At 46.9% G+C, this 15006-nt stretch overlaps 2 protein-coding genes and 1 non-coding gene across 3 annotated transcripts in view; 1 reads left to right on the top strand and 2 right to left on the bottom strand.

The window, feature by feature from the left end:
• The window catches only part of LOC139055609 (high-affinity choline transporter 1-like), a 39917-nt gene extending 34358 nt beyond the window's left edge, over positions 1-5559 (bottom strand). The window contains exons 1-2 of the mRNA XM_070533132.1: positions 5288-5559; positions 3507-3614 (exon numbers count right to left, since the gene is read on the bottom strand). Coding sequence (XP_070389233.1) covers positions 3507-3614; positions 5288-5510 — 331 coding nt within the window. The 5' untranslated portion in view covers positions 5511-5559. The remainder of the gene's footprint in view (positions 1-3506; positions 3615-5287) is intronic.
• Positions 1901-1972, top strand: TRNAQ-UUG (transfer RNA glutamine (anticodon UUG)). Its single transcript has one exon. It is a non-coding gene; the product is annotated as a tRNA-Gln (tRNA).
• Positions 5560-6986: 1427 nt separating the features above from the next.
• Positions 6987-8953, bottom strand: LOC139055608 (uncharacterized). The gene is made up of 2 exons (XM_070533131.1): positions 8617-8953; positions 6987-7251 (listed from the first exon to the last, which is right to left on the bottom strand). The coding sequence occupies exons 1-2, from the start codon at positions 8825-8827 to the stop codon at positions 7043-7045; spliced, it is 420 nt and encodes a 139-aa protein (XP_070389232.1). The 5' UTR covers positions 8828-8953; the 3' UTR covers positions 6987-7042.
• Positions 8954-15006: the final 6053 nt, after the last annotated feature.

The raw sequence follows: 15006 nt of genomic DNA, 5'->3' as shown, positions 1-15006 counted from the left end.
CAACATTTATTTTTTTTTTAATTGACCTCATAAATAAAAAATTCGCTACTAACAGTCACTACATTTTGACTTTATCTTTTATATGCAATAAACCGCATCAAATTTGGTGCAGTGGTCGCCGAGAAAAATGATTTCTCCTTTCCCATGCATTTAGATAAGAGCCTTCGAGATAAAACTTCCTCTTAATTTTCAGCTCATAAATACTAGCGTATAAGTAAGTCTCGGCACTATTCATAAGCGGGTCGCTAGATCTGGATGAGCGAAAAATGATACGTTGATCTGAGGGGCTTGATTTTCTTCAAGATGACATTCGGGCGTCCAAAGCACCCCGCTGCGTATTTATTTTTTTAAAGTCCGTGGTTAAAAAGAAAGAAGTGGAAGGTAGTAGTGTTGCTCTTCGATGGCCGCACACGTGACAGTCTTGCCACACCTTCAGCACAGAAGTGTTGGCGCCTCCTCACCACGACGAGTAACTATTTTTTTCATATTTTAAACAATTATTTTCATTTGCAATGTCTTGAATATAGTATGATGGTAGAAATCAGAGGACAAAATAACGCTAATCATTGTCGTGCAACAATTTTGCGAAAGAATGCAGATTACTTCAATAAAATATGCTGAATGAAGAGCTGCGTTGGAGGAGGGCGTAGTCCCTCCATATATAGGGTGTCGCAGCTGACGTTAGCGAAGCTGGTCAAAGAAAAAAAAGAGCTTCAATAAGCATGGTGCAAGGTACAATTTTAAGTCTTACGCTGTTCGGTAGCCAAGCTTCTTAAGACCGAACACCGTAGGTCTTATAATCGTTTATTGCATCGTGATTTTTCCATCTTTTATCTTTCTTCATATATATTTTTTTCTTTTTGTAACTGACTTGTCTAGCGTTAGCTGCGACACACAGCATGCCTCGAAGTGAGCTAGAGTTACGCCTCTGTTTACCGCGCGCCGCTCGTGCTGCTACTCGCCGACTCTCAACACGTGGTCTAATATGACGTCAAATGCTCCGCTGTGTTGCGGAGAAGCCAACTTCACGGACGCGATGCCAATTTTTCGTTTCCATCAGTGCCATCAACATCGGAATTCGCCGTCGAACACGCACGACATGGTATGAACGACATGTCACGATGTGATATGCATGACTTGACACTTAGTGACACTTAAAGACATCGCATGACGTGCATGCATGGCACGACACTAATCACATTTCGTGAAATACATGCTTGAAATGGCATCATGATGCATGACGTGACAGGAATGACACGGTTGGCGACATGCATCGCATGACATGAAAGTCTTGACAGGAATAACATGATAAAAATGGAACAGAGTCCATACAGGCCCCGATAAGAAAAGAACAATAGAAAATGCGACAGGATGGCGCAAGCACCGTGTTTTGCGACGTTGCATATCACGCTATCCTTCCTATCATGGCATAGCACCGAGTGGCCGATACGATTGATAACGGCGGTGCGGTTGCATGCGCTCGTTCCACGCCCGAACGCGTGGCGAAGGGCGAAAATAATGTGAAATGAAGTGGATCGTTACAAGATAAATGGTCCCCAAAGTTAACCACTGCTAACTATTAAGTGCTCGGGTTTGCTGACAGCGGGGGCTCTGTATTACAACGTCGCGCCGGTGGCGTCTTGTCTCGTCCACCCGGCAACGATATATGCGTGTACGTATATTGTCGCATGTCCAGCAGGAATCTCTTTCACGAACGGCATCCGCTGAATTAAGTGACGCATGAAACAGCCTGCGCGAGTGATCCCAGCGGCAGTCGTGAGGTATATATCAAGTTTGTTTCCCATAGTGCGGGCGTATTCCGGCGTGGTCTAGTGGCTAGGACACCTGGCTTTCACCGAGGTGGCCTCGGTTCGATTTCCACGGTCGGCATAGGGGTTGCGGTCTCATGGTGTAATGGTCAGCACTCTGGACTTTGAATCCAGCGATCCGAGTTCCAGTCTCGGTGAGACCTTTCGTTTTCTATTTTTGTTATTATTTCTTGTAGTGTCACATTTAAGGGATGTCTGCAGTTAATCCGGAATAATGACTTGCACTTCTGGAACTACCAACAGGCAGGTCTTACCGTGAGGGCATGCTGATTGGAAGGCAGCAATGACGGGCGGCGGTGACGCCATTTTGAATTCCTTCGCCAGAGCCGGTTTTGGTAGCGCAGTATGACGTAACGCTTCCTTCCGCTCGCATCTACGCCACTCTCATCGTCTACCGTTAACGGTCGGTTGATGATTACGTCAATAAGACGGAGTGAGCGCCACTCATATCGCTGATGCAGCGCGAAAAGGAACGGCATTGGAATGGAACCACATCACTCCGGCCCATTTATTCGTGATGTCATGAATTTCGACAGCGTTCGGCTGTATACAGTTATTGTTTGTAATTCGTGGTTACGTCGCCATTTAAAGTTGAAGGAGATCCTGGAAGCCTTTTGCGCACAGAAATGGACCAGGGGTGCTATAACGCAAAGCTATTCCAAACTTTTCTGTTCCAATTCTGCAATAAGCCCTCCGCAATTGGTCAAAAACTTTTTTTCGATCACCTCCACTTCGCTTGTCTGTCACGCGACGTCACGAAAACCCCGATAGCTCCCCATCTAATATGACCTGTACACACTGATTATGCATGATTGGACTGAACAAAAGAAAAAATAGTTATTTCTCATGCGAAGCCTTTTCGCCATTAGCCCTCGGCAATTGGTCGAAAGTTTTCAGGCTGCAGCCACTTCCCCTGCCTGTCACGAGACGTCACAAAACCGCGAAAACTCGCCCCCTCGAAGTGACGTGTACGCGTTAAAGATGCATTAATATGCCGAACAAAACAATTTTTCTTTCCTGAATCGCCGCAGGCTGCCCCGTTCCGGAATTAATAAAAGATGGCTACCGCCGATCGCTCAGGCACTGGCTACTCGCATCTGCCGGAGAGCATCCGTGGGTTTATTTGCCTATAATAAAGCTTTTTGCGTGACCGTGTAACGTTTTTGAGCACTTTCGACTCGTTTACGACCTCGCTCTCCCAACTCTTCCTTGCTGAGGATCCGTTTTAGCGACGTTCTTAACCTTCTGTTGCACGCCGCCGCGATTTCCGACCAGCCACCGCAAGCTAAGTAAGGGGAAGCGGACCAATCACAGGCGCCGCCATCACCCTCCTCAGCCGGTTGCTGGCTCTGCCTCATCGAAACTCTCTCCACTTGAGCGTGCTCCTCGCCTCTTGTCAGCCAGTTAGATAAGACAAGCCGCTCAGCGTAGGCAATGTTATTCGTTTTGAAACCAAAGTGACCTATCAGCTAAGAGGGCGTTTGACTGGGGTGTTGAGGCAACGCTGCGGGTCATCGCCTGATGCTTGCGTCGGCGGCTACGCAAATTTGACATCAGGAGATTGGAATAAAAACACATTGGAATAGCTTTACGGTATATGGCCCCAGATCAGGTAAAAACGTATCACGTGATCGAATCCAAGTTTCAGAAGCCTAAAATGCCGTGGTCTTCACTCACCGAGTATGAGGCTTATAGCGTAACCGATCGGAGCGTGGCAGTAGAGGATGCCGTGTGTGTAGACAGCCTCGGCAGTGCCGTTCAGGTAGCCGCCTCCGACCCATATGGCTGTTGACGAAACCGGCGCCACACATTTAACTCTTTCGTAAACAGAACTCGTATTTATAAACGGAAGAAGAAAAGTTCTTACGCTAGCACTCTTCGCAAGAGCATGGGGAGGGGGGCTATTCTGTATGTGTCCACCTAGTGGACTGTCCATTTCGGTGACCGCTGATTGGCTGCAGCTGTGCGAGCGAGAAGGTGACTGGCTGGGGCGCCTGTCTCCTTCTCGCTCGTACCTCCAGCCAGTCAGCGGCGCTTGAAATGGACAGTCCACTGTACATTGTAGCGCATCTTAAGGATGGATACCGTAATTGGTGCTATATAGTGTTAGAATTTATGATAAGTACTCGTGACCTCACTAAAGCTTGGCTTCAATTTCGAATTTTCAACACGTGCCCTAAAGGGAATAATCGTGTTAAAGTTAGTTAGAACATATAGTATTAATTAGCTGCCTGGGCATTGTTAGTCGTCGTGCAAGTATAGTGCCCGCCTCTTCAGGTAATTCACCTGCACGGGCCGAATCGCACCGTATGCTCCAAGGTAATTTTATTCATTTATCTGCACGAATAAAAAAAATATATGCAGATTCGACGCACGAGTTGGAATCTACGCCAAGCGAAGTTTTAGTGAAGCGGCTAATTAAATGCTATAAAACGAATCGCGATGCTCACGATAGTCCGTATGGTCATCCTATATACAACATGTAATCTCACGCAATGTCTATGTCGGTGCCCCGCACAGGTCACTATACTTCAATCTGGCGCGACATTTGTGCTTGTACAATTCAGCGTTCACAAACTGTGCCGAAATGCAAAGAGCCGTTCGTGCAAATGTATACATTGTATAAGACATCGACGCAGTAACATGTAGCGGGGACGGGAGCGATGATTGACGTTTGTCGAGAGAATAATGACGAATAGGGGCGTATACGCAGGGAGAAGTACGATGCGAAAGACAGGGGGTAAGCTTGACTATTATTCACGCGTTTTATTCCTGCGCCTTGCGCCTCGTGTAAACTGGAGCGTGCGTGACGTGTTCTCGTGCGCGCAAGTGCACGGACGCGGATATTCGGCAAGGTAGCATCAGCGGCCACGGTCATTCAAAATCCGGGAGGGTTCGTTGAAGCGATTCACTTTAAAAAGCACAAGGTATCTGCGTGCAAAAAAAAAAAAAATGACTAAGCTCAGTAATGTGAAGGTGTAAAAGTTGCCAGATACCTTCACTTTGCACGTAAGCGCTTCCACTTGTCTAATCAAATGTCACAACTCTTCTTTAGTCAAGTTAATGCTCGTTCTTTTAATGTTCTCACTCGTTCAGCAAACATGTCCATGGTTGCAGTGGCACAGCCAGGGGGTGGAACACCGGGCACGCCGCCCCCGCCCTCAAAATTTCTGCGTTAGCATGCTGCCTACCATCCCTTCCCGTCCCCGCTGTAAAGTGGGCGCAACCCCCTCAAACACCTCACCCATTTCTGGCTACGCTACTGCTCGCTCGATCTATATAACTACTTTCTATAATTGACTAGCTACTAGCCACATAGACTATTGGTCCAAGTACATTGCACGTATTTCTTGAATTGTTCAAATAAACCTAATTTTGATTGATTGATTGATTGATTGATTGATTGACCGAACCTCTCAAGTCTGTCCCTGCTTTGTAGAAGGGCAGACGCGGCTCACCTGTCATGGAGCTGATGCCGAGTGTCAGCGACATGTTCCTGTCGGCCAGGAACAGCCGGTGCAGGAAGCGGGTCTGCTGCGGCCGCCTGCGGCGCAGGTCTGACGTTGAGGCCTGGCCATCCTCCTTGAAGATGTGCAGCTTGCGGCCCGACCACACGCCGACGCACATGATGGCGATGAAATAAAACAGCATGGCCAGCACCGCAGGGATTTGCACCGCCATGGTGCCCCCTTCTTCTTCATCTCGCTAGCCGCGCGCGTGCTCGGCCTCGAACTTGCGCGAGACGTTTTGCTCGCGGAGAGCTATCGCAGCGCCGTGCTCCGACCGGCTGATCGGAGGTTCTGTGATGTGATAACTTTATTTTGAATCCGGCGATTGGAAGGCCCGGGCCTGGGGCCGCCTAGATGGCCACTGGGAGCTGCTGCTCCCATGCGGTTTCCTTGGCTCGCTGGACGGCCCAAAGTTGGTCTTGGAGTTCTGAGCGGAGCAGCACGGCCGACCACCGCGCCCGTAGATTTTCTGGGAAGACTGCCATTTTATTTTGGTATATTTCACATCCCCACAACATGTGTTGAAGGGTGGCTCTAGCAGACTTGCATAGCTTGCACATATCGCTCTCGTATATATCGGGGTAGAAAGTTTTTAGTTGCACGGGACTCGTATAAGTTTCTGTTTGTAGTCTGTTTGTAATCGGAGGTTCTGCCGCCATTAATTACCACACCCCGCCAGACAGAAAATGGGAGGCGGCGCTGTCCACCTCCGACTCGTTTGACCGTCTCAAACTGGTAGACCGAGTGAAGAGGACAGCTAAGGTCGCTGGAATGCTGGACTGAGAGGAGCACCTGCCCACTGCAGGGCGGATGAACTTCGCGACGCGCACTTCGACCTCGTGCTGTTCTGGATAATTTATATATATATATATATATATATATATATATATATATATATATATATATATATATATATATATATATATATATATATATATATCGTTATCCATCAGCGCCAACGATGATCGGTGCTTGGTATAATTTATTGCTCCAGAACGGAGACGCGCTCTAAACTGGTTGCTTTATCCTAGCTGTGCATAGCCTTTGCATCAAGGATACGATTAGGAGAACCTACCTCGTCCTCGTCTGAATGGCCGAATGTACTACCTGCATTCTTGCGGTTGCGGCGTGGCTATCAAACACGTGCACTCCAGGAACAATGTGCACCCTTTTGAAAATTATCTTGACCCGCCATGGTCGCGTAGTGACTTTGGCGCTGCGCTGATAAGCACGAGGTCGCGGGATCATATATCCCGGCCGCAGCGGCTGCATTTCGACGAGGGCGAAATGCAAAAAAAAAAAAAAAAACCGCCCATGTACGGTGCATTTGGTGCACGTTAAAGAACCCCAGGTGATCAAAATTATTCCGGAGTTCCCCACACGGCGTGCCTCATAATCATACAGGGCTTTTAGCACGTAAAAACCCAGAACTTAATTTAACTTATCTTGTCCCCAAACAATGACACAATCATCTATCATGCTAAGGACGGCATCGTGCACCTTCGCAACACCTTTTGGGTGCACCCTGGAAGCCTTACCGCACGTGAAGTAAAGGACACTTAAAAGGTTGCGGAGCGCAACGTTTAATTAAAGTTATGTATCGGTATACTATTACTACGCCTGTATAGAGAGATGACAAATTCGTCACGTGGCTCATTTACGCTCGGTCGGCGATAGCATGCGCCCGCGGCGGGCGTTTTATTCTCAGACGACGCGCGGGTGGTACGCCATGACGGCGTTCGCCAGGAACATGAGGCTGTTGAGGATGCCCAGCGCGCCGGCGATGGAGCCCTGGACGTAGACGCCCGTGCGCGTCTCGATGCACAGGTACGCGATGCTGGTCGGCACGTGGATGAAGGTGGCCAGGAAGTAGTTCATCCGGTACACCGTCGAGCCGGGAATCTCCAGGGCGCCTGCGTGCAGACAGACAGACGCGACGCAGTTCACAGCCTGTTGGCGCTGACCGGGCAGCCGATCGAGATGGCCGCGTATATACTCGGGAAAGATTGCCAGGGAGCCCAAGCTCAAGCATGACATTCTAGAAGGATGTATGCCCGTTTATGGATAACGGACAACAAATGTGTAAGCACACGTAGCCCCTTTTCGTGTGTGCGTGTTCCTAAACAGTGGATACAAATGTCCGTAGTGTGCAGAGAGAGTTTTCTTTAGATGTAATGGTGTTGCTGGTGCAAAGCCTGCTGATGCTACCGAGTGTAGTGAACATTTCTTTCTATATATACATAATTATATACGAACGGCCTATCATATTGATCGTTGCGTGTGTCCAAACAAACTTTTACACGTAAGTACATATATCTACCGCTAGGGGAATGCACACACAGCAAGAAACACAAGGTGTCGCAGGCGGTAACTTCCATCACGTTTATTCAGGACACAGTTAACCCAGCGATATGTGCACTAAACAAAGAGGCGATATGCGAGCGCAACGTCAGAAATAACATGCAATAATCGCCGCTATAATGAATAGGCTATTCAACGTTCTTCTGAATTGTACAGCATGACGGATATTTCACAGGTGCAGTTTCAATTTTTCTTGTTGAAGAATACGACAGGCTCCATCAGCTCGCGCGCAGTTCTTCACAACCTTCATATCTTGGAATCGTAACTCACACGAGCAGTCGCTTACGATGAAAGCGTTCCTCTCGACTTAATCAAGTTAATATTTATTTCCTTCGTTATAAAGGAACGCTAAACATGGAAAATCAGTTCTGCGGAAGCCCGCAAGGTGGAGGAAAGTTCATGAAAGAAAAAAAGTGTCATCCACATGACTGTAGCACGAAGCTACCAAGGAAACCAGTACAGGTTTCTCGGAAAGCTTCGTAAGTGAAAAAAACAACAACATTTGTTCTGGTCCGGGGATTGAACCCAGCACCTTTCTGGAGCAGTCGCGTCTTATCCATAGCCACCTATCCGAGGATGGTAGAGCTATCGCCCGGAAAGGCGTTGGTCCCCGGATTCAATCACTGGACCAGGACGAATTTTTCTTCTACTATACGAGGCTTATTTCTGAGAAAGCCGTACGGTTTTCCTCTGTAGCTTCGTGCTACAGTCAGGTGAATGACAATTTTACCTTTCATTAGCGCTAAACCCGTCCTGCGAGATAGGACAGGTCCGCGCACGCTGTATATCTCGGGGGCTATACGCCAACCAAGTACAAATGCCTTTTCCACTTAACCTTCGAGCGCGTTTGATGGATAGGTGAATGAGGCGTTGGTTTTAGTAGTTTTGCGGACGCCTACGAAGGGGGAGCGACTTACCGACCAGCACGCAGATGAGTATGAGTAGCGCGTTGAAGAAGAAGACGATGGACGCGATGAAGAGGATGAATGCGTCCAGGCGCATGGACAAGTAGCAGTTGTCGTCCAGGCGGCCTTCGCTCAGCAGGAACACGATGCCGGCGCCAACGACCATCTGGAACAGCTTCAGGATCCCGCTGGCCGTCAGTACGTACTCGCAGTAGCAAGCCATGGTGGGCGCTTCACCAGAGACCTAGTGCGACGCTTCCAAGACGACCGAAAACACCGCCCCAACGTGACCACTCGCCGGCTATGTTCTTCACAGCACGTGGCAGCCGCAGCTGATTCGAGAAACCGTTGTTGCGTGGAGGCACAGGCCGCGTGCGATCGAATTCACAGCTTCTTTGTCTTCTGCGACACGATGCTCGGCACAGTGATGTCGAGGAAGCCAGGTGCAGCGCGTTATTTGAACTTTGAACTTATTTCAACATCTATCTATCTATCTATCTATCTATCTATCTATCTATCTATCTATCTATCTATCTATCTATCTATCTATCTATCTATCTATCTATCTATCTATCTATCTATGTGTCTGTCTGTGTCTGTCTGTCTGTCTGTCTGTCTGCCTGCCTGTCTGTCTGTCTGTCTGTCTGTCTGTCTGTCTGTCTGTCTGTGTGTGATGCAGTCGTCATCACTTCAGCTCCGTCATCTGACTCTCGCGTTGCCGTCGTCGTCACGCGCTGGCCGTCGTACCATCGTCATGCTTTCAGAAACATCATCCCGTCGTCGTCACGCAACATTGGACGTCAACAGTTGTCGTTCCTTCTTCGTCATTTTATCGTAATCAAGCTGTGCTCATTGTACAGTCGTCGTCATGGTCATGGCTGACCCTGGCAATCGATGTCACAGCCGTGCACCGACACGGACAATGAAGACGACAGGACGTGCGCTCACGCCCTGTCGCTTTTCTCGTGTCGATTCAGCGCTACGAGTTCAATTACTGCAACGAACCAACCAGCCCAAAAATATGTACTCGTAGCAAAGTGAGCTGACCGAGAGAGAGAGCTAAAGGATGTCAGCAGTTGGCATCGTTCAACTTCGTTGTTCCTCGTTTTGAGATTAATCGGCTGTGTGTATAGTATCGGACTTTTTCGTCGCTACGGTATCCCCCTTTCGTGTGTGCGTGTGCCTAAACAGTGGGTACGAATGTCCGTAGTGCGCAAAGAGACGTTTCCTTAGGTGCAAGATGCAACAATGGTGTTGCATGGTGCAAAGCCTGCTCATGCTACCGAGTCCAGTGAACATGGCCCTCAGCTATGCCGATACGAGTGGCGTCGCCTTGAATGTAACTGAGTTTTCTTTTTCTATTTATAGACATCCCATGTCTTTTGCGCGGAGTTTCAGACACTCTATGAATCGGCGGATGAAATGCAAGTGGCTAACGAGGAGAGGAGGTGTACAAAAATGGGCCTTGTCGCCTTGAAGAGTACACATATGGAGAGGGAAAAATGAGTCATTTCAGTTTTATGGCATTATTCGCGGGGTCAGTCGTGTTAATGAAGCGATAAAATTTATCTGGGGTTCCTTATTTTCAACCACTGTCTGAACCAAGCGTAACGTTTCTGCAATCCTTGGCATTTTCGTTTATTGTGCGTAAATGTTTTCACTAATATATATGATAGCGCAAATTAATAATTAATTTACAGGCCACATTACAAAGCTGTTGCTTCTAATTGTTCTATCACGTTAATATTCTTGTGCTAGGATGGGCTAGTTACGCAGAACAACAATGAAACAAGTTCAGCTCACATGTCTACATTAATGGAATTTTTCTTGTTAGCATCTAAGAACTACAGACCGCACAATTTTATTAGTGCTCACTGCAGAAGCCAAATGCTTTTGCTCTGCTTGTGTTATTTAAAACTTGACAAGCTCCGCACTTACCTTGACGTCCAGCCGGGAGCATTTCAGCGATTTTGATGTGTAGTCTGTTTGCGCGACTTTTTTTCTTTCCTTTTTTCCCCTTAGGTGGGGTTTTACTTTCTTTTTGACGAAGATATATTTGCATCCTACTCAACATCAGTGCTTGTCTGCACGTTGGCCAGACACGAGAACAGCCTGCTTCTGCGACAATTTAAATATAACGTTGTTTGACATATTTTATTATCATTTAAACGTCAGCCGTTGCCCGAACACAAACCGGCAAGGGTAAAGAGCGTTGCATAACTCGGTTGTAAACACCGGAAACACAATATCGCTTCTTTAACTTTAGCGCGCGAATAAGAATGTCCGCGTGAGATATTCACTAGACTCGGTAGCGTGAGCAGGCTTTACACCAACAGCTCACTGCATAAAGTTAGCTTAGCCACAGTACACTCAGTTAAGCGGTAAAGCATAACAAAAGTGGAAAGGGGCCACTACACGGAGGAAGGAAACTAAGGAGAGGCCCTACCCCCTCCGCGCGCTAGGAGAAAAGTGTGGCGGAAATGACGTAGTAGGTTCTCATTTTTTGCTGCTTTTTATTTTTTTTTCTCTATGGCCACGCCTTTTGGGTCACAATGGCGGCGTTGTTATGGTTTTGAGCGCTCACACGTGTTGCTCTGGTAGGTTTCGTGCCGTGCAAAGGCGCTGTGTGGGCGGGTTTGCGTTAGTCACCGTGTCTTGTTGCGCTGTGTTACCTGCACCGTGCGCTGCCGGATGTTGCGCGAGCGCGCGCGAAACCACGCGCAGCGCGGCGTGGTTTCGCGAAAGATGTAAACAAGAGAGGAGGGTGGCACAAAAGGCGGAGCATCGCCATGAGCAACGCCAACTTCGGGCTTCACTTTTGCTTCACAAAGAGTGACGTCAGGGCCTCTCCTTAGTTTCCTTCCTCCGTGGGCCACTACGAACAACAACAACAACAACATGCGACAGACTCAACCAAACCAGCCAAACTAGCAAATGCGATAGCGACCAGAACCGCTCACAGTCAACGCGCTTGGCGCTCCAGCCAACCATGTGCGACATTTAACATGGATCGAGCAAGAGTGCCTGAACTGTGGTAAAGCGGCTTCTCAAGAGGCGGATTGATGTCATGGTTGATAATGCAGTTATACGCAAGCGAATTTGCGAATGAATACTACGAGTTCTGCGGTCTTCGTGCGAGATACAAAATGACGTCGACTGATATATATGGGTACCGGCACCCGACATATGATAGCACTATAGCTACATGTAAAAGCGTCTTCTCGCTTTCGCGAAATTAACTCATAGCTGACCTGACTCGATCGCGATCGAAAGTGCGAGCCGCATTGGATTCTCACCCTTAATTGTACTCATTCTTTTCAGCCTCGATAAGCGCCACACATTGGGCACCTTGATTATCGCAAATTTTCGCTCAGATCAATTGAGATTAACGTCCTCACTCTCCAGGTATCCTAGTCACTGCTTGCTTTCTTTCTTTGCTTTTTTTTTTAATATTACGTCGCCATTTCACCTTCCACAGAATGTTCGTCCGCTGAGACGAACGATGCTCCGTGTGCACGACTATATGTCATCGACGCGGTTTCAACATGACCGCTGTAATTCATCTGCATAGAATTTGCGTACCTGGTGTGTGGAGGAGCGCGCATAAAAAAGATGAAGTTGAACGCCCGAAACCTGGACCGCCCCAAAGGGGACTCGACCTTTGCCGAGGGCGCGTCTGCATGCGTAGAATATGTGCTAAAGTTGGGCGGAAACTCTTCCGGCCTGTCTCTTACGCGGTTACAATTTTTCTCGAGAACTTCCTTCCGAGCGTCCGACGCGATCGCTTTGCCGGCAGGTAAACCGTGCCTCCTCGCAATTTAGATGTCAGTTAGCCTCGCATTCACAAAGTCCTTGACACAAATTTGCTACGGGGCCTGCTGAGGGACCCTTTAAGATTACATAGTATTTGATTGAGTAAATTCATTCAGCATCTCTAATGTTCCTATAACTTGACAGCTACCTACCCAGTCCAAATGCCCCACTTGAATAGCTGGCTTCATACGTCCTGCAGAGCCTCTTGGGAAAATAATCATACCTACTGCCACATTACTAAAATGTCGCAGTACTTACAGGTACAGGTATACTTACAGGCATACAACATTCACATACAGAAGGCACTTGCCACGCAATAAGGATGTTACAGGGATGAAGTCCGCTATCTGCTCTTCCCGACTGCACCACTGAAACTGAGTAGATGCAAGTCAAATTTTTCCAGAACAAGCTCCTACCCACACTTGTTACCAAATTGTGGAAGCGATTGCAGCAAAACATCACCTCTTATTGAAATGTGCTAGTACCACTGCTACTTTAGTTTGCGCAAGCACACTGCTTTCTCGATGCAATCTTTTGTGCCTCATGCAACTCATGCAGCTGTACCAAGACTGCTAGACATTCGAACTGCTCTTCTTTAGATAGTTCATGAATATTCCTACCATGCTACTCTATGCCGACCGATGATACCGGTGTTGGGACCTAGATCTGCAGCATCCTGCAGGAAAGCTATTAGCATTTGACTAGATTTGTGCAACTACCTTCTGAATGCTATATTTGCCTATCATTCTACAGTAATTTAGCAAGATGTGACAATTGCATGACAGGCAGTTATTAAAGCCTCCCAGTGTGCCAAGTAAATCGAGATGACTTGAAAGGTCACAAGCACAACGGCTTCAATTATACAAATTCTTTACTTTTTAGAAATTCCGAATATGCCCACTGTTTCACGTTCTGGTCACTTAAAATTCTTTGATTAGAAGCGATTATTCTATATACCGCACAACTAATGGATAAAAGAAGCACGCACAATTACTATAAAGCAGACAGCCGATTGTTGTAGTCTGCACTCCTTTTAGAAAAAGCATCACACATTCCCCGTTACACTAGATTCAATGCATGTAGCTGGCAAAATTTGAATGGAGCAATTCAGTTCAACCTTGCTTATGAAATACAGGTTTGCAAGTGCTGCCTTTATTTCTCTATGGCACCTGCTAACTTAAAGCTACTTCTATACAAAACACTAATACGTCCTAAGCTTGAATATGCCTCTTCTGTATGGGACCCTGGCTTGGATTACTTAATTGCAATAGAATCCATACAAAATCGTAGCACGTGTTTCAGTCTTACTATTCTCAGACATCAAGCGCAACATCTATGAAGGCTACTTTAAACCTCCCTCTCCTCTCATCCCGTAAGTTGGCACGCTTATCACTGCTGCACAAAACTTACCATAATCGGGAATTAAAAAGTGTAACGTTTGTCCGAACCTACATACGTATCTCGTACTGACCATCGGCATAAATTGAGCATTCTACACTGCCGCACGAACCTATTTTGTATTCATTTATTCCTAAAATGAATGGAATCTTCTGCCGGCCTCAATTGTTATAACCAATACATCTGCTTTTAGAACTACTATTGAAGAATACTTTTGTTAATCTGCACTTTCCAATTTTCTTTTTATTATACCCTGTTATCTGCACATGCTCTGTATTTCATTTCACTCCTTTCTGTAACGCCTTTGGGCCTTGAAGGTACAATAAATAAACAAACAAGTCAATGCATTTTGTACTCCTGCCTCAATTACAACCTGCACGAGAGCAGCGCACTGTTGCGTGTGCCCCACTCAATTGCAGTGCTGGGCACATTGCAAGGCTTTGACAGCAGTGATCCTATCACATTCGCAAGCAGCACCTTTAAATTGCCTACCTTGGTTGTGTTAGGTATTGCTTTGCAAACCCAACTTATTCCCTCGATTCACAGGCGTAGAGCGAGGTAGTTCGAAGCAACACGTGTACACACACGCTGAAAACTGCAGGAACCCAATACGTTGGGAAATGGCAGGAAAGGAAGCGTGCGGCCGTCTGTCAAACAGTGGAATGTTTACAACAGACGGCAACACTCGACTATATCAAGCTGATCCAAATTGTAACAGATGGTCAAAATGCAAACTAGAAAATGTGCGATGTGCTGTCATGTTGAGCACAACTTCCAGAATATAAAACCAGCCTTTGCCTCACTTTACACATGTACAGCAGAAGCAGAGTGTCTAGCAAGTTGACATTTCCAAATTCCCAGTTTTTTCCTTGAATGCCTTTGCAAGATTTACCGAGCGACTTTGTTTCACGTCAAGTCAGACTGACGCCACCTCACCCAATGCTGTCACTCCCTAGTAAGCATGTAAAAAAAAAAAAAAAGACAATCAAGTTTGAATAGCAAGGCGTAGTGTTTATTCAAAAACAAACGAGGGGTCAGTAAAATCCACAGCAAATATCTTCAATAAAAAAATGTAAAACCCATTGCAATTCGAGTTAATCTTTCTCAAAAAGAAAAGAGACGCATACAAAAGCAACTGACAGCAACGCCATATGTACAAGGCCCGAAATATGGCAAGCAAGATTCTCAACA

Source organism: Dermacentor albipictus, chromosome 2 (assembly GCF_038994185.2).
Source record: "Dermacentor albipictus isolate Rhodes 1998 colony chromosome 2, USDA_Dalb.pri_finalv2, whole genome shotgun sequence".
Classification (NCBI taxonomy): domain Eukaryota; kingdom Metazoa; phylum Arthropoda; class Arachnida; order Ixodida; family Ixodidae; genus Dermacentor; species Dermacentor albipictus.
The sequence above is the reverse complement of the archived record's forward strand: the minus strand, read 5'-3'. Positions and strand labels throughout refer to the sequence as shown.